Below are 21,439 nucleotides of genomic sequence, written 5' to 3'. Positions count from 1 at the left end.
TTCCCATTTATGTTGATGTTTCCTTGGCTGGAGTGGTTGAAGCGCATAGCTTTTGTTTTCGCTATGTTTATCTCGAGCCCTACGCTGCTGGCTATCCTGACGAGGTCGTCACTTTTCCTCTGTATGTCGCCGAGTCTGTGCGATATGAGACAGATGTCGTCTGCGTAGTCCAAGTCCTCAAGGTGTCTGGTGAGGTTCCACGAAATTCCGCGCCGTCGTCGACTACGATGTTGAAGAGGAGTGGTGACAGCGGGCATCCTTGCCGAATTCCGGTGTTCGTCTGGAAAGGTGCACTAGTTGTTCCATTGTGCAGTACCGCCAGGTTGGCATCGTCATACATTGATTTGATGATGGCGATGAGGTTTGCAGGTACTCCTTTTCTTGCAAGTGCTCGCCATATTGCTGCTCTTTCAACTGAGTCGAATGCCTTCTTGAAGTCGATAAACAGGAGGTAAAGCGGGGCTCTCCATTCCACAGCTTGCTCGGTTATTATACGTAGTGTATTTGCCTGGCTACGCAACTCCTATGTGGTTTGAAGCCTGCCTGTTCGTCTCGAATGGTTGGCTCAATTGTTTCCTGGAGGCGTTCGTTCAGAAGTGTAGCTAGGATGTAGCTGGTGTTGAGCACTGTTATCCCTCTCCAGTTGTTGCAGTCACTAATGTCGCCTTTCTTGGGAAGCTTCACAATGATTCCGCTTTTCCAGGAGTCTCGCCTTCCCATATGCGTGAGAAGTGTGGATGCAATGTTTCAGCCATTAGTTGGGTGTCAAATTGAAGCAATTCGGCTGGTATGTTGTCTTCGCCAGCTGCCCTGTTGTGCTTCAGCTTCTTTATTGCATTCACGATTTCTCTTACATTCGGGGGTGCAGAGGATATCCTGCTACTCCCACTTGGCGGCACAACACTCCTGTAGTCTATGGCCACGTTTGGTGATGTGGTGGGGCTAATTCCCATGAATTGTTGGCGCCATCTTCGGATTTGTGCGTCATCATTGGATAAGAGGTTACCTTCTAGATCTCTGACTGGTTTGTTCTGTCTGTGATGGGTTCCTGTGATCCGTGAGATCTGGTGGTATAGCGAGCGCATTATGTTCTCGCCAGCTGCTCCTTCTGCGTCTGCCGCAAGTCTATCCAGCTGTGCTCTTTTGTCCTTTCTGGCCGACCTTTTCACCGCTCTGCATAGTCCGCGATACTCCTCACGGTACTGCGTGAGCTGGTCCGCCAGAGGCTTCAGGTGGTTCCTCCTTCTAATTATGTCCCAGGTCCCTTCAGATATTCAGTCCGTTCTTCCGCGTTGTTGCAGGCCAAGTATTTCCTCCACCGTGGTCCTTAGTTGCCTGCAGGTGTACTCCCATGGGTGGTCTTCTGGGGGGATCAGCTGTTCTCGCAGCGTGGACGTCATTCTCGTCTTCAGAGTAGAGTCGCTAAGGAGGTGCAGGTTCAGGGGGGCGCACGCCGGTGTTGACTGTTACCAGTGTTCCTTGCGGTTGAGCTTTATTGAAAGTTCTCCAATGACCAACTCATGATCACTGTCTATGGCTGCTCCCCTTTTGTTCCGTACGTCCAGTGGCGAGTGTCTACATTTCCTGCTAATGCATATGTGGTCGATCTGGTTGCGCGTATTACCACATAGGAGTATTTGTGGACATCTTTGTGTGGAAATATAGTGCCACCGATGACCAGTTGAAATAGCTGGCAGAGTTCCACTAATCTCTCTCCGTTATCGTTGCGAGTCCCAGTTCCATGCTGGCCCATGACAGATCTTAGTCCGGTGTTGTTGGGGCCAATTTTTGCATTGAAGTCACCCATGAGGATGTTAATGTCACCTTGCCGTAACTTGTTGAGGGTTGCTGTAAGGGCAGTATAGAAGTCGTCCTTGGTGTCGTCGTTTGCGTCTTCCGTCGGGGCATAGCATTGGGTGATGTTTATATATCTAGCTCTACATCTGAACCTGGCGGTCATGATTCTATCAGAAATGGGTTCCCAGGAAACCAGTGCCTTTTTTATGCGCTTGGACACGAAAATTCCCACTCCATATCTGCTGCCGTCACTGTTGCCACTGTGTAGGACTAGATTGCTATCTGATGTTGTTGTTTCCCCACTGCCAGTCCACCTCATCTCGCTGATTCCAGCTATTGCAATGTGGAGTTTCTCCATCTCCGCCTCGAACTGTGCTAACCTAGATGGTTCTCTTAGAGTTCTAACGTTCCATTGTCCAATTCGTGTCCGTTTTGAAATGCCTATGGTCGTCATCGAATTTGGGGATCCGTTTATGTTTAAATTTCTCGTATTAGTTTCAGTAATCGTTGTAAGTTTTTCGACCGATCTGGTGATTGGCCAGATGCGGCTTATCCCAGTGGTGGGGCTGCCACCTGTCGCCATCGGGGAGTGGCGTCTACGGTATTGTGTTGTTATTCGTAGAAAAGCGAACAGTCTTGGTAACGCGATCGCCCTGCTGGGTGTTGTTGCTGTTCGCAGGAAAACACAGGGTGCGCTTTTCTCCCATGTAGTGAGGAGGGGGGGTGGGGCGGTGTGGCAAGTGGAAGTTGCCGAAAATTGTTGTAATAGGCAGTTATTTGGAAGAATACTTTCTAAAAGTTAGAAAAGCATTTCAGAGAGGAAGTTTTTGTATGGCCGGCCATGCTCTCGTCATAGGTGGGGTTTGAACCCACGACCCCGTGGTTAGCAGGTAGTTACACTATCCACTACACCACGAGGCCCCATGAATATCTATCATTTGAATAATCTTTTTCTGAGAATTTATGAATTGAACCATCTTTTTCTGAATATCTATCATTTGCAACATAATTTTCAAAGTTTCTATTATTTCTTTAATGATAATGACAAAACATGATATTTTTCCAATTATATCTTAAGGGCTACCGTTTAAGCCAACGTAATTTGCAGGAATCTTTTCATTTAACTTAATGTGTTGTTTTTTCAATATGGTTTTACCGTATGACATTTTTATGAAACTAATTGGACTCCCATAATCGAGGCATTCTAAAAGTAAGTATGGATTAGGTTCTGAACCGAAATAAATCTTAAATGGTCTTACATATTCGTGGCAGTCAGCGGCGAAATGCTCAATCGCGTTGCAATTGATGCACTTTTTTGTAGGCGCCGAACCAGGTCCATTCTCGATCGAAATTTTGGCATGTCCAGACGAAGAAAATAGTGGTGGAAACATTGCATGTGTGTCTGTTGTCGCAGAAGCTAGTCGGGAGTCCATTCAATGATGTTGTCGATTAGTTCCTCATCGTCTATCCGAATCTGTGTAGCCACGGTCTTTTAATTGAAATGTGTGGAAAAATCTTCTGACGGTTTCCATTTGCGCTTTTGAAACATGCGTCGAGATATTATTTTGCTCTCCTTACTGTGGAAAGCTCCTCCAAGTTAAAATAGAAGTTCCAAATTTGAGCATGGTCCTTTAACTTGGACATCACCAGCAAGCGAATTACATCGTCACTTAGCTTTAACATCTTTGTGACCGCGTTGAGCTGTGTGATCCATGTACAGATACTAAGTTTGTTGTTAGAAGCACCGTCGAATATCGGAAGCATTTCCTTGGCCATTGCCAACAACGTTTGCTTACTTGCAGCCAGCGATATGTCGATCTTGTGTGGCACCATTGTATTGATTTTGTTTGGCAGCGCTGTTTTGATCTAATGGGGCAGCATTGTTTCGATCCGATGTGGCAGCATTGTTTTGATTTCGAGCACATTTTAATTTCAACGTGTCGTTTTCCAATTGGAGCAACTTTAATTGACGCTGCATGGCGTCTAACTGCGTAAAGACTTCGGGAAAAATTTCCTCGCTTGCCAACTCCCACTCGCGTTGGTTGTTAAATGTTTAAGCAGTTGGTGGCTTCGGCGCCGTCGTGTTCGATCCCGTTACTTGCGCTTTCCATTTCGTCATCTGGAGCTGACTCTCTAACGTTGTTGTGATCCAAATCGATGTTAGCACCTTCACCTTCTAATTCATCAATCGCCGGACAAGCTCCTCGGTCTTCAGGGGGCACCCCGTTCATTCGAGCCGCAAGAGTGGCCTTATTACCGCTTTTCTGCATGTTGAGTTTTCCTAACCAATTGCGCAGTTCCGCTGCCGTATAATCGTCTGCACCGATCGTTTCCTTTTCTTTTTTAATATTAACTATTTAATACTTTAATATTTATTTTATTTGTTTATAATTCGTTAATTCGCTTTGTAGGTTGAGTTCTTAGAAACAAAATTTTACAGTAATCCCACTTCTGAAATTGTAGGAGGCGATAAAAGCGTCTGTTCTCTTTTCTATTCACAATCGAAGTGTTCTTTATTTTTCTCATTCCGTTCAATTCTTAGCCTATTACTTATGTGTATTGGTGTGTCAGTGGCTGATCGTGCGAACTGGACACGCCAAGTAGTGTCCGTAAGCACGATCTTAAAACGAGAGTAAGCTTAAAACTAAGTGCTTAAAACTAAGTGTATATCTAGCCATGTATGTACAATAAATAAGGTAGTGTGACTGCTTGCTAAATATTTAAGCTTGTTACCGTCACCTACGGAACAAAGCCTAGACATCCACGCGCAAACGATTGCAGGAAAGGCTGCACAACGCCTAGTTGCATCAGGGAATATGTTTCTACAAGGACTTGGGCATAGTTCAATTGGTCGAGACATGAGCAGTATACCTGACTACATGGTCACCAGAACGTGCCCGGATGTAAGAACAACAACATTCATGGGACCAGACGACTGGAAAACAGGTCAGGACCATGCTCAACACTTCAATATATACACCGACGGCTCCAAAATGGAAGGAGGAGTTGGAGCGGGCATATACTGCACAGACCCTGAAATGAGGCTGACGTATAAGCTACCGAGCCAATGCAGCATATTCCAGGCGGAAGTATTCGCCATAGGGAATGCGGCAGAGCTTGCGCAGAGCATTGACCGGCCACATGAAGCGGTCAACTTGTTCGTAGACAGTCAAGCGGCGATAAGATCCTGCAATCGTCAGCGGTCAGTTCCAAAAGTGTATTGGCAAGCACGGAGGCACTAGATATCCTTAGCACGACCACGTCAGTGAGGATCTACTGGGTTCCCAGCCACCAGGGCATCGATGGTAATGAGGCGGCAGACGAACTTGCAAAGGAAGGCGTTGGACTGACGAATGAAAGAACAGAAAACGTTCCTGTCTCCCTCAGAACGTTCCAAAGCGAACTGGAAAGACGGGCCGACACACGAGCCAAAAGCAGATGGAGAAGAACTTCCACCACCTGCAAAATTTCAAAAATCATGTGCAAAGAGCGCAACGCAAAACATCTTCCAAGGAAAGACGTCAGACTTCTAGTGGGAATTCTTACAGTTCAGTGCCTAGCTGCGGCACACGCAGTGAAACTGGGCATTACCGACAATGCCAAATGCAGGTAATGTGACGAATCCGAGGCAATTGAGACCTTGGAGCATCTCATTTGCAAGTGTCTGGCCCTAACAAGGGCAAGAATAAACTACATAGGCGCTCCGGTTCTGGCATCGCTAGAGGATGCCTCCAGGAAGAAGCCAGGCGAACTACTTGCCTTCGCGAAAAATACCTCGATCCTAAAAGATTTCGAAAATCACGAAAACATTCTCTAGGTCCATAAAAAAACATTCGGACAGCGGCCCCGTGAGGGCCTTCCAACCTAACCTAACCTAACCTAATGAGGAATTAAATATTGTAAAAAATCCATGTATTAAAGTAAACTCCGAATTTATATGCGAAACCCCCGCCACCCCCGGTACACAGTCCTGCCTCCGCAATCTGCTCAACAGCAAACCATCGACATGCGACACGGCGGAAGCCACGAGGAACCTACAAATCTACAGCCCGATGGAAAGAATACTTATTATTACCAACGCAGTGAATCTTACAATAACACCAAACTGCGCACCAGAAAGAATAGTAAGCGGCTTGTTCATCGCGAGATGATTCTAGCAAATGGAACGAGATATACCGGTACTGTTAGCACGATCATAGAAAAGCTACAGATTAGCTTGATCAAAGCCGAGGAGGTAAAAACCATATCCGCAGGAGAGCCACTCAGCCTGCGGAAATTACATCTAAATACGCTGAAAACTGAAGAAGACATCGCAGCAATATACGACAACGCAACGACCCACCTTACGGTTATCTATATTTTGATTGCCGGCTCCGCGGCATTGGCCGCTGCCGCCTGGACGTTAAGAAAGAACAAAACAACTTACACCACCGCACATGTCCTTCCTACCGTAACTCCAGCCATACCTTCGTTATGGCCCTCGTTCCGTCTTGAGGGGACAGGAGTTATCGGTGACGGCACAGTTATGCCTTCACCTCCCCCGAAACCCCTCAAAACAGCAACCTATAAAAAGAACAATCAACCCGGAGGCAGAGCGACCAACTAGCAGAGTCATCAACCAGCAGCGGATCGTCTAGGGGAGCCAGGATTCCGAAGAACCGAACCGTAGTACTGGAGGGGGCATCCGGGCATAACCGCTGACGCAGGGGTTTCGCAACAGCAACGAATTGTACACTAGTCTAAGCAAGAAGACAGTCATATATCCAAAAAGCCTCCTCGCATTTATTACAAATTATTACATTCAATTGTACATTCAACACTCGCACGAGTCCTACGGCCACACGTACCCCCCAACAGCCCGAGGGGCGCTGCCGTGTATCGTACGGCCCGATTCGCGAGAATATAAAGTAAGTTAAACATTAATTAATTGTTTCACAAGAAGGTAATTCGGACTCGAGGTCCGGTTTTATTTGAATAAAAATTAGAACTGAACTTGGTTTACAATTTTTGGTGATATTTATGCCGCCAACTCCGTCGCTGCCTCTGCCTGCGTCGGTGTCAACTCCGTCGCTGCCTCTGCCCGCGTCGGTGCTTTTGGTTGCCGTCAGCGCTCCAGCGGGAAGCGCTCCAGACGCTGATCTTGCAATTTTCTGTTATTGCAGCTGCACGGCCGGATGCGCGTGCAAGCTTTGGCTATTTGTTGTTTTAAATTCCTCTGGTGTTAACTCCTCCACCTTTAAAATCGAGTGTCCCCACTCGTTGCGGTCGTTGATCTGTTCGTCTTCGGTGTTTGGGTTGACACGGAATTTTGCGACCCTCCTAATCAAGATGCGGAACGTTATTAGAACGACTCCGGTGATTATGACGCAGCCCATCAATATATAGGCTGTGTGGGAGGTTGTTTTTAGCAGCTCCAAGGTTTTGGTATTTTTGACATTAAGTTCCTTGACCAATTCTAGAGATAGTTTCTCTTCCAGATTTTTAATGGTCATTTTAGTTTGAAGAATTGCCGGCATAGGTTGGTGCTGTACGGAGTACCTATTCGTGAAGACTTGGTCATCAATTTCTATTGTTGTATTGCTGAAATGAATGACAAATGACCCATTAAGCGTTGACGTTGTTCCATTGACTGAGATCTGGCCGCTGAATTTATTTAGTAGTATAACTCCGGGTGCAATTTCATCGATGGTAGGGATGTGTTGATTGTTGATTCTAGTGCAGGTGGCAGGACGACTTTTTAGGAGGTTTGGAAGGCATGAAGAGTTACTAATGTCTATCATATTTTCATGTTTACAAATCATTATTTCATTGTAGTTATTACATTTTGCAATTTTTGCGAATAATTTTTCCTTACACATTTTCGGTTTCTATTTGGTTGACAAATTGACCAATTTTTATTGGTTTAATTAAAATTGTTTCACATAACTTGGTATCGGTTATAGGGATTTTTTCAATATAGATTAACATTGGCCCGTTACTTGCTATGTTTACTTCTGCTATATGCATGGCTTCCTCAAAATGTTGTGTAGGGTAATTGGTTCTGATCTAAAATTCTTTTGACTTCATTGATCTCTTGATCTCCTAGTATTTGGGGATTGCTAATGTCTGCTTTTGCCCACTGTATAACCTGATTAAGATTAAGAATTTCCTTTTTTTAGCATCTAAATTAGAAACATTAAAGTAGTGCTCTTTGGGCGTCTCCTTTATATTTTAAGCTGTTTATTAGATTTCTATTGGGCAGGGTAATTTTATTTATTATACCCGTTACTCGTAGAGTAAAAGGGTATACTAGATTCCTTGAAAAGTATGTAACAGGCAGAAGGAAGTGTTTCCGACCATATAAAGTATATATATTCTTGATCAGGATCAGTAGCCGAGTCGATCTGGCCATGTCCGTCTGTCCGTCCGTCTGTCCGTCTGTCCGTCTGGCCGTCTGTCCGTCTGTCCGTCTGTCCGTCCGTCTGTCCGTCCGTCTGTCCGTCCGTATGAACGTCGAGATCTCAGGAACTACAAAAGCTAGAAAGTTGAGATTAAGCATACAGACTCCAGGGACATAGACGCAGAGCAAGTTTGTCGATTCATGTTGCCACGCCCTTTCTAACGCCCACAAACCGCCTAAAACTGCCACGTCCACACTTTTAAAAAATGTTTTGATATTTTTGCATTTTTGTATTAGTCTTTTAAATTTCTAACGATTTGCCAAAAAACTTTTTGCCACGCCCTTTCTAACGTCCACAAACCGCCTAAAGCTGCCACGCCCACACTTTTGAAAAATGTTTTGATATTTTTCCATTTTTGTATTAGTCTTGTAAATTTCTATCGATTTGCCAAAAAACTTTTTGCCACGCCCACTCTAACGTCCACAAAACCGCCAAAAACTGTATGTGCTGAAGACTCTCCTTCGCACTTCGAATAGCTGAATAACGGGTATCAGATAGTCGGGGAACTCGACTATAGCGTTCTCTCTTGTTTTATCAATGATAAGCCTATTAAGGATAACCTGCTTATTGTTATTAGATAAAGCTGAATTTATTTTTTCCTGAATTATTTCAAAATCTCTGCTATCCGGTGATCCAGCCAGCCATTTCCAAGCACCGCCTATTAAATCTATATGTGTTTTCCTTATATTCCTAACTTTTAAGCTATTAATTATATTTTTTGCAATCCTGACTTCTTCTGTTATGAATGGTAGAATTGGGTCGTAAGATTTTAATTTAATTAATGCCGTGTGGTTGATTTTATCAATGGTCATTTCGTATTCTTCTATGTCAATAATATGGATCAATCTAAATGTCCCTGTTTGTACCTTGGCGAGTCCTGTAGTCATTGTCACAATGTCCGAGTTGGCGTAGTCCGTTATTTGCACGTCAGCAGCGCACACTGTCAGAAGGGCTCTGTAAATGGGGTATTTAATTTCTTATGAGTTTTTTGTAAATAATTCTTCCACTTTCTGCTAGTACTGTTGTGTTTCTGTTTTCTTTGACAATTTCTTTTTTTGTATCTGGCTGACAACTTGGTACCTTATCTTCTGTTATTTTGTACGAATATCTCTTGTCCAGGGTAATATTGTTTTACCTCATCTCTACTTTTGTTATGATGAGCTAAATCTTTTTCCTGCGTGAGCTTAATTTTGTTCGTAATTTTTTGCTTTCTATCTGGAGTAATTTAGGGTCAAGTGATACTTTTCTGCCAAAGAATAAATCAACCGGTCTCCTATTTGTAGTCGAATGTATTGAATAGTTATATTTGACAACAGATCTTTCTATGAGGTCGTTTAATGAATTGTGTAATTTTTCAGCTTTTTGGCATCTGATAATTTCTGAAAGAGTTGAATGAGCGTTCGATCTGACCGTTGGCTGAACTGTGGTAGGGTGGTGCTTTATAGACCTTTATATTGAACTGGTCTTGCAGCATTCGCATTATGGGACCTGATCCAAGAGACTTTTCATTGTCTATTTACACTATTTCAGGGATACTGAAATTTATTAAAGTTTCTTTCAGGGGTGCTTTAATGTCTTGAGTTGCACGTGAATTGACTATTTTCGCCTGTGCGAATTTGGAAAACTTATCTATTGCTGTGAGGACTACTTGTTTACAAGTGAGGTAAAAGTCGACGTGGATAATTTGCCCTGGGTATGGTGGAATTGGTGTGTTTTGTAGCTTGGGCTTATTCGGGTGCCTTTCGTATTTCTGTTCCTTGCAAGTCTGACATTCTTTTGTTATTTTAATGATTTTAAAGTATACTTTTTCTAACAATTGCTGTTTGTTCTCGTTGCTATTGCGGTGTGCTCTCTTATGTTCTAGTAAAATTGCATTTTTTTGGTCAGTTTCATCCGTCAAGTCTGTAACTATTTTATAAGAGTATCTGGTCTTGAAATTATTAAAAAGTGGGTACACTTCTTGAAGTTTATAACGGAAGGGTTTAGTCTTTCTTTTGGATTTTTTAGCAAATTTTCAGATTTGAATGTTGGTTCTTTAATAGTGTGTCTGTGGTATGTAGGGAAAACAATTTCGAATTTGTAGGATTTTTCTCCCAAGGATAGCAGTATTTGATTTTTGAACACATTTATTGGTTCTTCTGCCATATGTATTAATTTTTCGGGAGAGCTGAAGCTATTGTGCACGGTTTCTGTCAGTGCATTAAGTTTTTCATGCGTTTGCAAGGGATGTCTACTCAATGCATCGGCAACCACGTTTGCCTTGCCAGGTTTGTGCAAAAGTTCGTGATTGTATTCTTCTAAAATTGCTTTCCATCTTTTCATTTGGTCGTTACGGCTTTTTGGGTTAGTTGGATGTGTAAGAGATTCGTGGTCTGTGAATATTTTTATTTTGGTTGGGCCATACAACAAATTTCGAAGAGTTTGAATTGACCGAATTATGGCCAGCATTTCTTTTCTATTTGGTGCATTACTTTCTTCCGCCTTACTCAAGGTTCTAGAAATGAACATTATTGGTTTGTCTTCCTGGGCTAATACGGCTCCTATGGCATAATCCGAAGCATCGGTGCTCAATTGAAATTCCTTACTATATTCTGGATAAGCCAGCATGACTTCTTCGGAGGCAAGAGTTTGTTTTAATTTATTGAATGCTTCCCTAGCGTTTTAGTCGAGTTGGATTAGCATTCTGCTGGAGGCGTTTTTTGAAATACGGCCTCGGCCCTCTTCCACTCTTAAAAGGGCTTTAGGGGCTTTGCAAGTTTCGCATAATCTTTAATGAAGCGACGGTAAAACCCTGACAGTCCTAAAAAGGAACGAAGATCATTAAGAGTTCCGGAAATTCGACGATAGCTCTAACTGTTTCGGGAGCATTTTTAAGTCCAAATGGTAGTCTGGTGTATTCGTATTTTCCCTGATTTACTGAGAATGCCGTTTTTTCGATATCAGATTCTCTAAGTGGAATTTGGTGGATCCCGCTTTTAAGGTCTATTACTGAAAAAAGTTTGTTCTGTCCTAGCTGTGCAAGTACGTTATTGATGTCTGGTATGGGGTATCTGTCCGCTACGGTAACTGCGTTTAATTGTTATTTTTTCTCCTGAAGCGTCCATTTTTTTCGGCACAATCCATAATGGAGAATTGTATGGAGACCGTGAAGGTCTAATTACTCCATTATCCAGAAGCTCTTGTATTTGTTTTTCTACTTCTGGTCTGAGAGCCTCCGGGTACGGGTAGTGTCTTGAGTATATTGGGCTCTCGTTTGTACTTCTTATAGTAGCTTCTACTCTTGTCGTGTATGTCAGTTTTTCGTCCGGGTCTCCAAAAAGATTTTTAAATTTAGAGCAAATAGTTCTTATTTGTTTCTCCTGAGTTTCTGTAGCGTGTTCTATTTGGACATCTAGTTTGTTGACTTCGCGTGAGATTTTCTGCTTTATTTTAATTCTTTTTATACCCGTTACTCGTAGAGTAAAAGGGTATACTAGATTCGTTGAAAAGTATGTAACAGGCAGAAGGAAGCGTTTCCGACCATATAAAGTATATATATTCTTGATCAGGATCAATAGCCGAGTCGATCTGACCATGTCCGTCTGTCCGTCCGTCTGTCTGTCCGTCTGTCCGTCTGTCCGTATGAACGTCGAGATCTCAGGAACTACAAAAGCTAGAAAGTTGAGATTAAGCATAAAGACTCCAGGGACATAGACGCTGCGCAAGTTTGTCGATTCATATTGCCACGCCCACTCTAACGCCCACAAACCGCCCAAAACTGCCACGTCCACACTTTTGAAAAATGTTTCGATATTTTTGCATTTTTGTATTAGCCTTTTAAATTTCTAACGATTTGCCAAAAAACTTTTTGCCACGCCCTTTCTAACGTCCACAAACCGCCTAAAGCTGCCACGCCCACACTTTTGAAAAATGTTTTGATATTTTTTCATTTTTGTATTAGTCTTGTAAATTTTTATCGATTTCCCAAAAAACTTTTTGACACGCCCACTCTAACGCGCACAAACCGCCAAAAACTGTTAGTGTTAAAGACTCTCCTGCGCACTTCCAATAGCTAAGTAACGGGTATCAGATAGTCGGGGAACTCGAATATAGCGTTATATCTTGTTTTTTAATTATATCCGTTATCCGCGAGAATTCCTAATTCAAAACTGTGGTATTTTGCTTCAACATCAGTCATTCGTTTTAAAAACAAATATACCGGATGAAACTTTTTGTCCTTCTCTTTCTGCATGAGAAAATACCCAAACCCTGAAGCTTTTGTCGAAAGATCTTTTACAAATCGTCTAAAATAGGAGCATAATCCAAGAAAGCTTTGAACTTCATGCGTTTTTGTCGGTACCGGAAAAGCTCTTACTGTTTGCATGCCTTTTGAGTCTGGTTTACGGATCCTAAATACTTTATTTTGCTTTGAAGAAATTCGCATGTGTATAGAATAGAATAGTCTTAATTTTTAGTATGTTATCTACTAATCTCTTTAACACTTCTGTATATTTCTACATGACTTTTACTATCTTTTGTTGCTATCAAAATATCATCCATGTAAATGAGAACCTTGTCCTCTTTTACCGAATCTGCGAAAATTCTATTAACAAATGCCAAACGGCATTCTGAGCCATTCGTACTGTCCCATTGGTGTAGTGAACGCGGTGTATTTGATTGAGTCCTCGTGCATATGCACGTGAGATCTTGTTTGGTAAAAAGGACTTTTTTAGAAAGTTTATGAATAAGGTTGTCTATTAGAGGGTAAAGTAGTTGTCTTTCAGCATGTTTTTGTTAAGAGTTTGATAATCAACGCACATTCTTAGTTCTCCTGACTTTTTCTTAACTAGAACAATCGATTATATACGTATATCCCGTCTTTTAAGTAATCGTTTAACAAATTCTAAACTTGGCATTTCTCTGCGTATGATAATCGTCTTGGAGCGTAGTTGAACGGCTTTGTTTAGTCAATATTGAGTTTCATTTCCCATTTTACTGATGGGAATTTCGCTTTTACGTAAAATTTATCAAAAATGTCTATAATTATGTTTCTTATATTGAAACCACACTTCTCGTTAATGTTTAACTGGCTGCATTCTATTGGGTTGGGTATTCAATTGATAGTATTTTAAACTCAAAGTTGCCGTCATAAGGACTACCTGCCTTGCTCTCGTTTCAACAATTTCGTTCGTTATGTTTTGTCTTAAAGTTAACTCGGTTACGAATTTTTTCCAATTTGACATATTCCGCATCATTAAATTTGTAACTATTATTCATTACTCTGTCATCTTCAAATATGCTAACGAGATCATTTGAGCTGTCGCAAAAAATTTCCAAAATTTGAAACCGCTTTTCTATCATTTGAACAATCAATTTCCGATCTCCTATCATTTGAGCAATAAATTTTCCGAATATCTATCATTTAAACAATCTTTTTCTGAATATCTTTTTTTTTTTTTTTTATTCCTTCTATTCCTCTCGGGAACTTAGGGCTTCTACGAGAGCTTTCCATCTAACTCTATTTTGAGCTGTCTGTTTTGCACTTTCCCATGTAGTGTTTATTTGGGCTAGTTCTTGGTGAGCGGTTCTTCTCCAGGTTGCTCTTGGCCTTCCTACTCGCCTGCTTCCTTGGGGGTTCCAGTCTAGTGCCATCCTCACAATGCTACTCGGGTTTCTTCTGAGAGCGTGCCTTATCCACATCCATTTTTTCTTCCTTATTTGTATATGAATCGGGGACTCGTCTGTAACGGTAAAACCCTGACAGTCCTAAAAAGGAACGAAGATCTTTAAGAGTTTGCGGCTTGGGAAATTCGACGATGGCTCTAACTTTTTCGGGATTCTTTTTTATTCCAGTGTCGGCTACTAAAAATCCTAAGAATTCAATCCTAGCTGAATTCGCATGTTTGCCCCTTCAAGAACATTAAATTTTAACTCAATGTCTCTCAGGTGGTTTTCTTCATTTTTACTGAAAATTATAATGTCGTCAATGTATACGAAACACCTTATTCCTACATGCTCTCTAAGAATGTCATCTAGTGCTCTTTGAAAAATAGCAGGAGCATTTTTAAGTCCAAATGGTAGTCTGGTGTATTCGTATTTTCCCTGATTTACTGAGAATGCCGTTTTTTCGATATCAGATTCTTTGGAATTGGTGGAACCCGCTTTTAAGGTCTATTACTGAAAAAAGTTTGTTCTGTCCTAGTATCCTGCAAGTATGTTATTGATGTCTGGTATGGGGTATCTGTCCGCTACGGTAACTGCATTTAATTTTCTGAAATCATTTACCATTCTGTGCTTTTTTTCTCCTGAAGCGTCCATTTTTTCGGTACAATCCATAATGGAGAATTGTATGGAGACTGTGAAGGTCTAATTACTCCATTATCCAGAAGCTCTTGTATTTGTTTTTCTACTTCTGGTCTGAGAGCCTCCGGGTACGGGTATTGTCTTGAGTATATTGGGCTCTCGTTTGTACTTCTTATATTAGCTTCTACTCTTGTCGTGTATGTCAGTTTTCCGGATTTTTAAATTTAGAGCAAATAGTTCTTAAATGTTTCTTTTGAGTTTCTCTAGCGTGTTCTATTTGGACATCTAGTTTGTTGACTTCGCGTGAGATTTTCTGCTTTATTTTAATTATTTTTTTATTCTGTATTGAAATATACCCCTTTTGCATATTAATTTGTGCTTTTACTTCGCGCAGTGTATCGTTTCCGATAATGGCATCGAAGGTCTTTAAGGATGGTAACATATAAAATTTTATAAAAGTATCTTTTAGGTTGAAGGGATTGGCGATTGTGTGGTGCGTTACAAGAACTTGTCCGCCCACAGAGTTAACGACAAAGGGTTGGTTGTTTTTAATTGGTTTTTTTACTAGTCTAGGTTGGATAGGTTGGATCCGGTGCTATCAGAATTTTAATCATCTCTCCATTGCCTGCTTTAGATTGGAAATATGGTAACGAAGAGGGTTCTACTTTAAAAAATTGAATCCAGTATATTCTGCTTCATCTGTTTCTTGCTCGAAGTCTGGGGTTTCTGAATAGTATTCATTGAGTGTTGCTTCGTCAATTTCTGGTGGTTCGTCGTTGTACCCTGTACCTTGTTGTTGTTCGCTAGCGGTGTCTAGGTGAAAATTTCTCTGTCTTTTGTCTGGCAGTCCGTTTGGTCCTTGTGGTGGTGGTCTTTTTTCCAGCTGTCCGAATTTGGGTCTGTTCATGTAATTTACTTGTCTTGTCTGCATGCTCCTATCTATGTCCATAGGCTCGGGTTTAGGAAGTGGCTTTGGAGCCGATGGTCTTGGTGGCTGCGTTGGCAGGTTGCCAGAATATTGTTGGTAATGCCCCCCATATTGTTGTTGTGGTACGTAATGAGTTGATCTATTGGTCTGTGGGACATAAGCGAAGTGCGGAATAAATGGTTGTCGACCTACGTTTGAAAATTGTTGTGCGGGTTTTCTCGGTAGGGGTGGTCCTTTACTAGGGCTTTACTAGGTCTTCCGACCGCCTAAGTTGGTAGGGGTGGTCCTTTACTAGGGCTTTACTAGGTCTTCCGACCGCCTAAGTTGGTAGGGGTGGTCCTTTACTAGGGCTTTACTAGGTCTTCCGACCGCCTAAGTTGACGGTCGGAAGACAAACAGCAAAACATAATTTTCACCGAGCTGATGGCCCTGCCGTTTTAACATGACAAACATATTTCCAAAAAAAAAGCCAACGCCAAACTCAAACAAGAAATAAAAATAAGAAAAAAATCTGCAATGGAAAGCTTCACAGCCGAAATTAGCAAAAGTTGACCTATCGAAAAAAAATAAGGACTAAAATAAACCATTTCTGCGGCATGAAAACTTGGCACCATATCCACTGTTTCACCGATACCAATGACATAACACAAAGCATTATGGACAAAAAGGAAACACCCAACACCCTCTGAACCCATTGGTCTAAAGCATCGCTTGACAGCAACTTCCACACAACATTCATACAAAGGAAATCAAATCCAATCCATCACACTCACGCCCCTTCCCCTACAGCGCTTAGCATCGTCTAGGACATATCTCTTACAGAACTTCTTGGTGCACTTAACCAACTTAAAGGGAAATCTTCACGCCGGAACCGTATAAGCTATCCTATGCTAAAAAACCTATCCTCAAAATTACATAAAAGACGGCTTAACTATGCTAGATTATCAAATAACTGCATCCGTCTCAATGAATAGCCACGCCTCGATCAATTCCTTAGATTTTTCCAAAGCGTTTGACAGAGAATCCACAGCATTATTATTATTATTTCATATCCTGAAAGATAGGTCCAAGGATCTCCAAGTATATAATAAACTTCCTCCCCAATAGAAAAATAACAGTCCTTTCCATCAAATCCTACTCAAACCCTTAACCCCTACACAACGGAATACCGCAAGGATTCTCCTTAGCCGTAATATTATTCGCAATAGCTTATAACCAATTTAACAAAAACTAGCTAGGCACAAAAAAATGAATTTTACTGCCTACTCCGATGACTTTACAATCTAGAAAAAAAAACAAAACAACCTCAACTTAGACGCACTACTCAACGACATAAATCAATGGTGCAACTACTCTGGTCCATCCATCTCAACAAATTTGTAGGAAAAGAACCTGCAACTTTACACTTCAACCCAATGACAACCCCCTACAAAATGTTACGTCTCTCAAAAAAAAACTCGGAATAACAATAGCCAAAAACTACAGATGGAACAAACACATCGAAAACCTTACTTTAGAACTATTTAAAAGACTAGACGTTATTAAGTGCCTATCCAACAATAAATTCTGCTGCAACACAAACACAATAATATATGTGGTTAAATTAATTATTATGTCCAAAATAGACTCTATGAAAATGCACCGAAATCAGCCCTGAGCAAACTAAGAACGATTTATCAGTTAGCAATAAGAATCGCCTTCAATGCCTTTCGCACCACCCCAATTGTTTATGTGAGGGGCCACTCTGCACAGAGCTTTAGCTCTCGTCCGCGCTCGCCCCTCTTGTCCGCACTTACGCTCTCGCTCTCATCCAAACTCGCGCCTTCCAAGCTCACTCGATCACCCGAGCCCGCTTTAGCGATGTAAAGTGGGTAAGAGCGCCGCTCTAGTTTTAAGCTACAGGCAGTCTTATGTTTGCGCCGTGCGAAATTTTCCCCAACTTTAATCAATTGCTCAACTTATCTCTGGAGGACGACGCCCCCCTACAAACATTGGTCCTTCAACCCAGTATATTCTTCTGCCAGCAGTTCCCGGCTATTTGTTCCGCCAAGATAAGTACGAGCCTTCTTAAATTTTCTCACTGCCGGTCTTCAGCAGAGCTCCGAACATTTGATTTCGGTCGCTCTGCTGTAAGATTATTTTCCGTGTCATTTCCACATCCGAGAATATTCCGACACAACGGCAGGTGAGAAATTCTGTTTTCCTCATCGATCGACATTTTCCTTTTCAATCCGTTTTCGCTTTGTTCCATTCTTTTTCCGTACATCAACGAGCAAACGGTCATATATGTAGGTGTGTAACATACATATGGTCAATTAAATAATCGCAATACTCATATGTAAAAAAAAATATAATTTTATTTTACTGAATGATTACAATATTATTTCTTGAGAAGAACACCGACCGATTATAATTAGGCCTCAAACTGAACTCTGATAATTACTCTGATTTGATTGACGTTCAAGCCTCGGTGTCGAGCTTTTCTAATATGGACTTTAGACTTTAGGGATCTGATCAAATGAAGAGAGAGAGCTTTTGAGTTGCTGACTTTAATTGTCTTTGCATTTCTCTTGGATTCAAGTGCATTCGCTCTTGGATACAAGTGCTCTTAGATTCTTATAATTTTGTTTATTGCAATCTAATACTTCTGTTTTTCGGTATTGCGAGTCCGAGCTTTGAACGTGGGAACGTGACGATGGTGCAAGGGCTTAATCAAGGAATGTTTAAATTAGGCAACGGGTGTTTAGTCTACCAGTGGGTGACTTATCAGGAGTTTGGGTTTTTCCACTCAACCTTGTCTTGAGGATCATATGACAGTCTTATTCTTATCTGGTATCTGTTGAGTACATCCAGAGTAGTGTAGTCGACGCAATTCTAACTCCGCGAATTTGCAAAGTAAAAAGTGAAATTGTGTGGTGAGAAAAAAAAGGCATAATTAATATCGGCCAACATTTCCTTGGTCGCCGGACAGTCCGCCGCGTTTGCGATATTTTTTTTTTCATCTTTGTTTTTTTCCACATCAATTTTCTGTCCTTTTACAGACATTAAATAGTCCACTTCTCTATGCTCTACTGTGCCCATACATATGCATGCCTGCCCATATTCCGTATACGCATATTATCATTTTTCCAGGAACTAATCTCCGCTAATAAATTATTAAATTACGAATAAATATATTTAATAAATTTAAAAAAATAATAATAATAAATTATTGATTCACGAATTAATATATTTAATAAATTTTAAAAAAATAAATTATCAAATAACGAATTAATATAGATACAAACTAAAAGCGAGGCAAAAACAACAACATTATTACAAATCCATAAGGGCGGGACCGCGATTGTTTTTTGTCCAGTTTCGAGTTAACCGCTGCAGAGGCCGCGGTGTTGTTGTTGTTTGTTCTCCCTCTATCTTCCTTCCCTTACGCACACACTGCTTGCCGACGGCATAGCAGCCAAGGTTTCAATTCCACCGTTCCGGCTTCGGAACCGATCCGGCTTCTTTAGTTTGAGAATTAGTGAATTTTTGCTATTACTATTTTCTGAATTATTATACCCGTTACTCGTAGAGTTAAAGGGTATACTAGATTCGTTGAAAAGTATGTAACAGGCAGAAGGAAGCGTTTCCGACCATATAAAGTATATATATTCTTGATCAGGATCAGTAGCCGAGTCGATCTGGCCATGTCCGTCTGTCCGTCCGTCTGTCCGTCTGTCTGTCCGTCCGTATGAACGTCGAGATCTCAGGAACTACAAAAGCTAGAAAGTTGAGATTAAGCATACAGACTCCAGGGATATAGACGCAGCGTAACTTTATCGATTCATGTTGCCCACTCTAACGCCCACAAACCGCCTAAAACTGCCACGCCCACATTTTTGAAAAAGGTTTTGATATTTTTCATTTTTGTATTAGTCTTGTAAATTTCTATCGATTTGCTAAAAAACTTTTTGCCACGCCCACTATAACGCCCACAAACCGCCAAAAACTGCCACGCCTACACTTTTGAAAAATGTTTTGATATTTTTTCATTTTTGTATTAGTCTTGTAAATTTTTATCGATTTCCCAAAAAACTTTTTGACACGCCCACTCTAACGCCCACAAACCGCTAAAAACTCTCCTTTGCATTTCCAGTAGCTGAGTAACGGGTATCAGATAGTCGGGGAACTCGACTATAGCGTTCTCTCTTGTTAATTAATTATTTTCGAATCACGGGACAAGATCAACCCTTCGTGGACCTAATTTGGGTTTCTGACCCAACAGAATATAAGAAAGATCAACGTCCGAGCAACGAAATATTAATATTTTTATTCATAATCATGTCCGACGACATCGGGATCTTTTTGGACACTCCCGTTTCCAATTCTGTTGTCCATTCCGCATAGGGCACCATCCGCCCGCGCAACTTTCGCCAGTTTCGGAAACGCTCCGGAGCCGCGGCGTTTGTGACCGTCTGGCCGCGTCTTCCAAGGCATCTGTTGCCCAAGTCAGATGACAAGCCCTGATCAGCAGAAGTCAATTCTGAGAATGCCCACGGGAGACGACAAGAAAGCGCATACGATCCCTTCGATCCGCTTGGACAGGTCCCAATCCACATCTCCGCGGCCGTCTCAGTTAAAGCCAAAGGCTACCATTCAAAGGGCAAAAAGAGACCGGGGTCTCCCGGTCCCTCATCAAGGTTGACTCGATCGGTCGCAAAAATGGCGCAAAGTGCGGTAGATGTCGCCCTAAAAAGGTTCATTGCCACGACGGACCGAGCTAGCTTATTCGAAGCTAACCTCCACACTCTGGCCGCCTCGGAACCTGAGAGATTTTCGCGGCAAATGTGCCGAGTCCATCTGGACGAAATCCGGGCCTTATGGGAAATGTAAAGAAAGGATATGAAAAATCGGGAGAGTTTTCCCGAGGAAAATTTATTAAAAAATTGGGACTGGCGGCTAGCAGCCTAGCTGGGAAATTTCCACCGAAAGAAAAAGACGCGAGGTTCGGTCCAAATATGTTTATTGTGCGGGCGCAGCCAGCAGCTTCGACTTCAGTTTTACGACCCTCTTGTCGCGAGCAGCATCCGAACATTCTGATCCGACAAAGGGCGAAAGCTTATCAGTGCGCTCAAGCTAGCGCATAGTCGAGTGGTTTAGATCAACCTGATAAGCTTTTTACAATTCATTTGCTTACATTTTCATTTCATTTAGAATTCATATTTAACAATAACTAGGCTTACATATAACTTATATTTAACAATGAAAACTTAAACTAGGCTATGATAGCTGCTCCGATCTCCTTTCCGTGTCCGACCACCTTCACAGTGCTGGAATCCAAATACAGCTACTGTTATTCCGTCTATTCGAGGTGTGTTGCCAAACTTCAGGAGATAATAGAAAAGGCAGCCGTCTAGTCTACTCAGACTTCCGTTAGTGTTCACATACCTTCGACGACAGGGTGTCGCCTACCGCCAGTGGACACCGAAGTTTTCGCTGGTGATTATCTTCGGTGGCCCACATTCCGAGACCTTTTCACCGCGATATATATCCAAAATCCCCGTCTCACACCGGTGGAAAGGTTGTTTCACCTGCTTGCCAAGACGAGTGGCGATGCACACGCGATTGTGTTAAAGGCACCGGTGACGAATGAAGGGTTTAGTTCAGCGTGGCGAGGCCTCACGGATCGCTATGAAAATAGACGCTTGTTGGTTAACAGCCACTTGAAGATTTTACACAGCCTCCCAACTGTCCACCAAGAGTCCGGGACCGCCTTAAAAGACTTACAGAGCACAATTCAAAGCTGTTTGACAGCCTTGAAGAAGTTCTCCATTCCAGTCGTCTTCGTCTGCGACAGTCGGGACTCGGCCCGCACCTATTCCAGAAGGCAAGGGCGCCTCAGAGGATCCCTCAGATGTGCAAGTATGCTTCGCTTCCGGTTCAAAAGCCGTTCTACTGGGCACTGCCCTCATTCACGTGTGCCATCTGGGGGGCAACTTCCAAGCGCGAGAAG

The 21,439-nt window shown here is 42.0% G+C and overlaps 1 protein-coding gene across 1 annotated transcript; it reads left to right on the top strand.

Moving 5' to 3' along the window:
• Positions 1-4,655: 4,655 nt before the first annotated feature.
• On the top strand, positions 4,656-5,614 carry LOC122623983. The gene is made up of 3 exons (XM_043803399.1): positions 4,656-4,846; positions 4,963-5,406; positions 5,476-5,614. Exons 1-3 carry the CDS (start codon positions 4,656-4,658, stop codon positions 5,612-5,614), a joined length of 774 nt encoding a protein of 257 aa, XP_043659334.1.
• Positions 5,615-21,439: the final 15,825 nt, after the last annotated feature.

Source organism: Drosophila teissieri, chromosome 2L (genome assembly GCF_016746235.2).
Source record: "Drosophila teissieri strain GT53w chromosome 2L, Prin_Dtei_1.1, whole genome shotgun sequence".
Lineage (NCBI taxonomy): Eukaryota > Metazoa > Arthropoda > Insecta > Diptera > Drosophilidae > Drosophila > Drosophila teissieri.
This window is presented reverse-complemented; position numbering and strand designations above follow the sequence as displayed.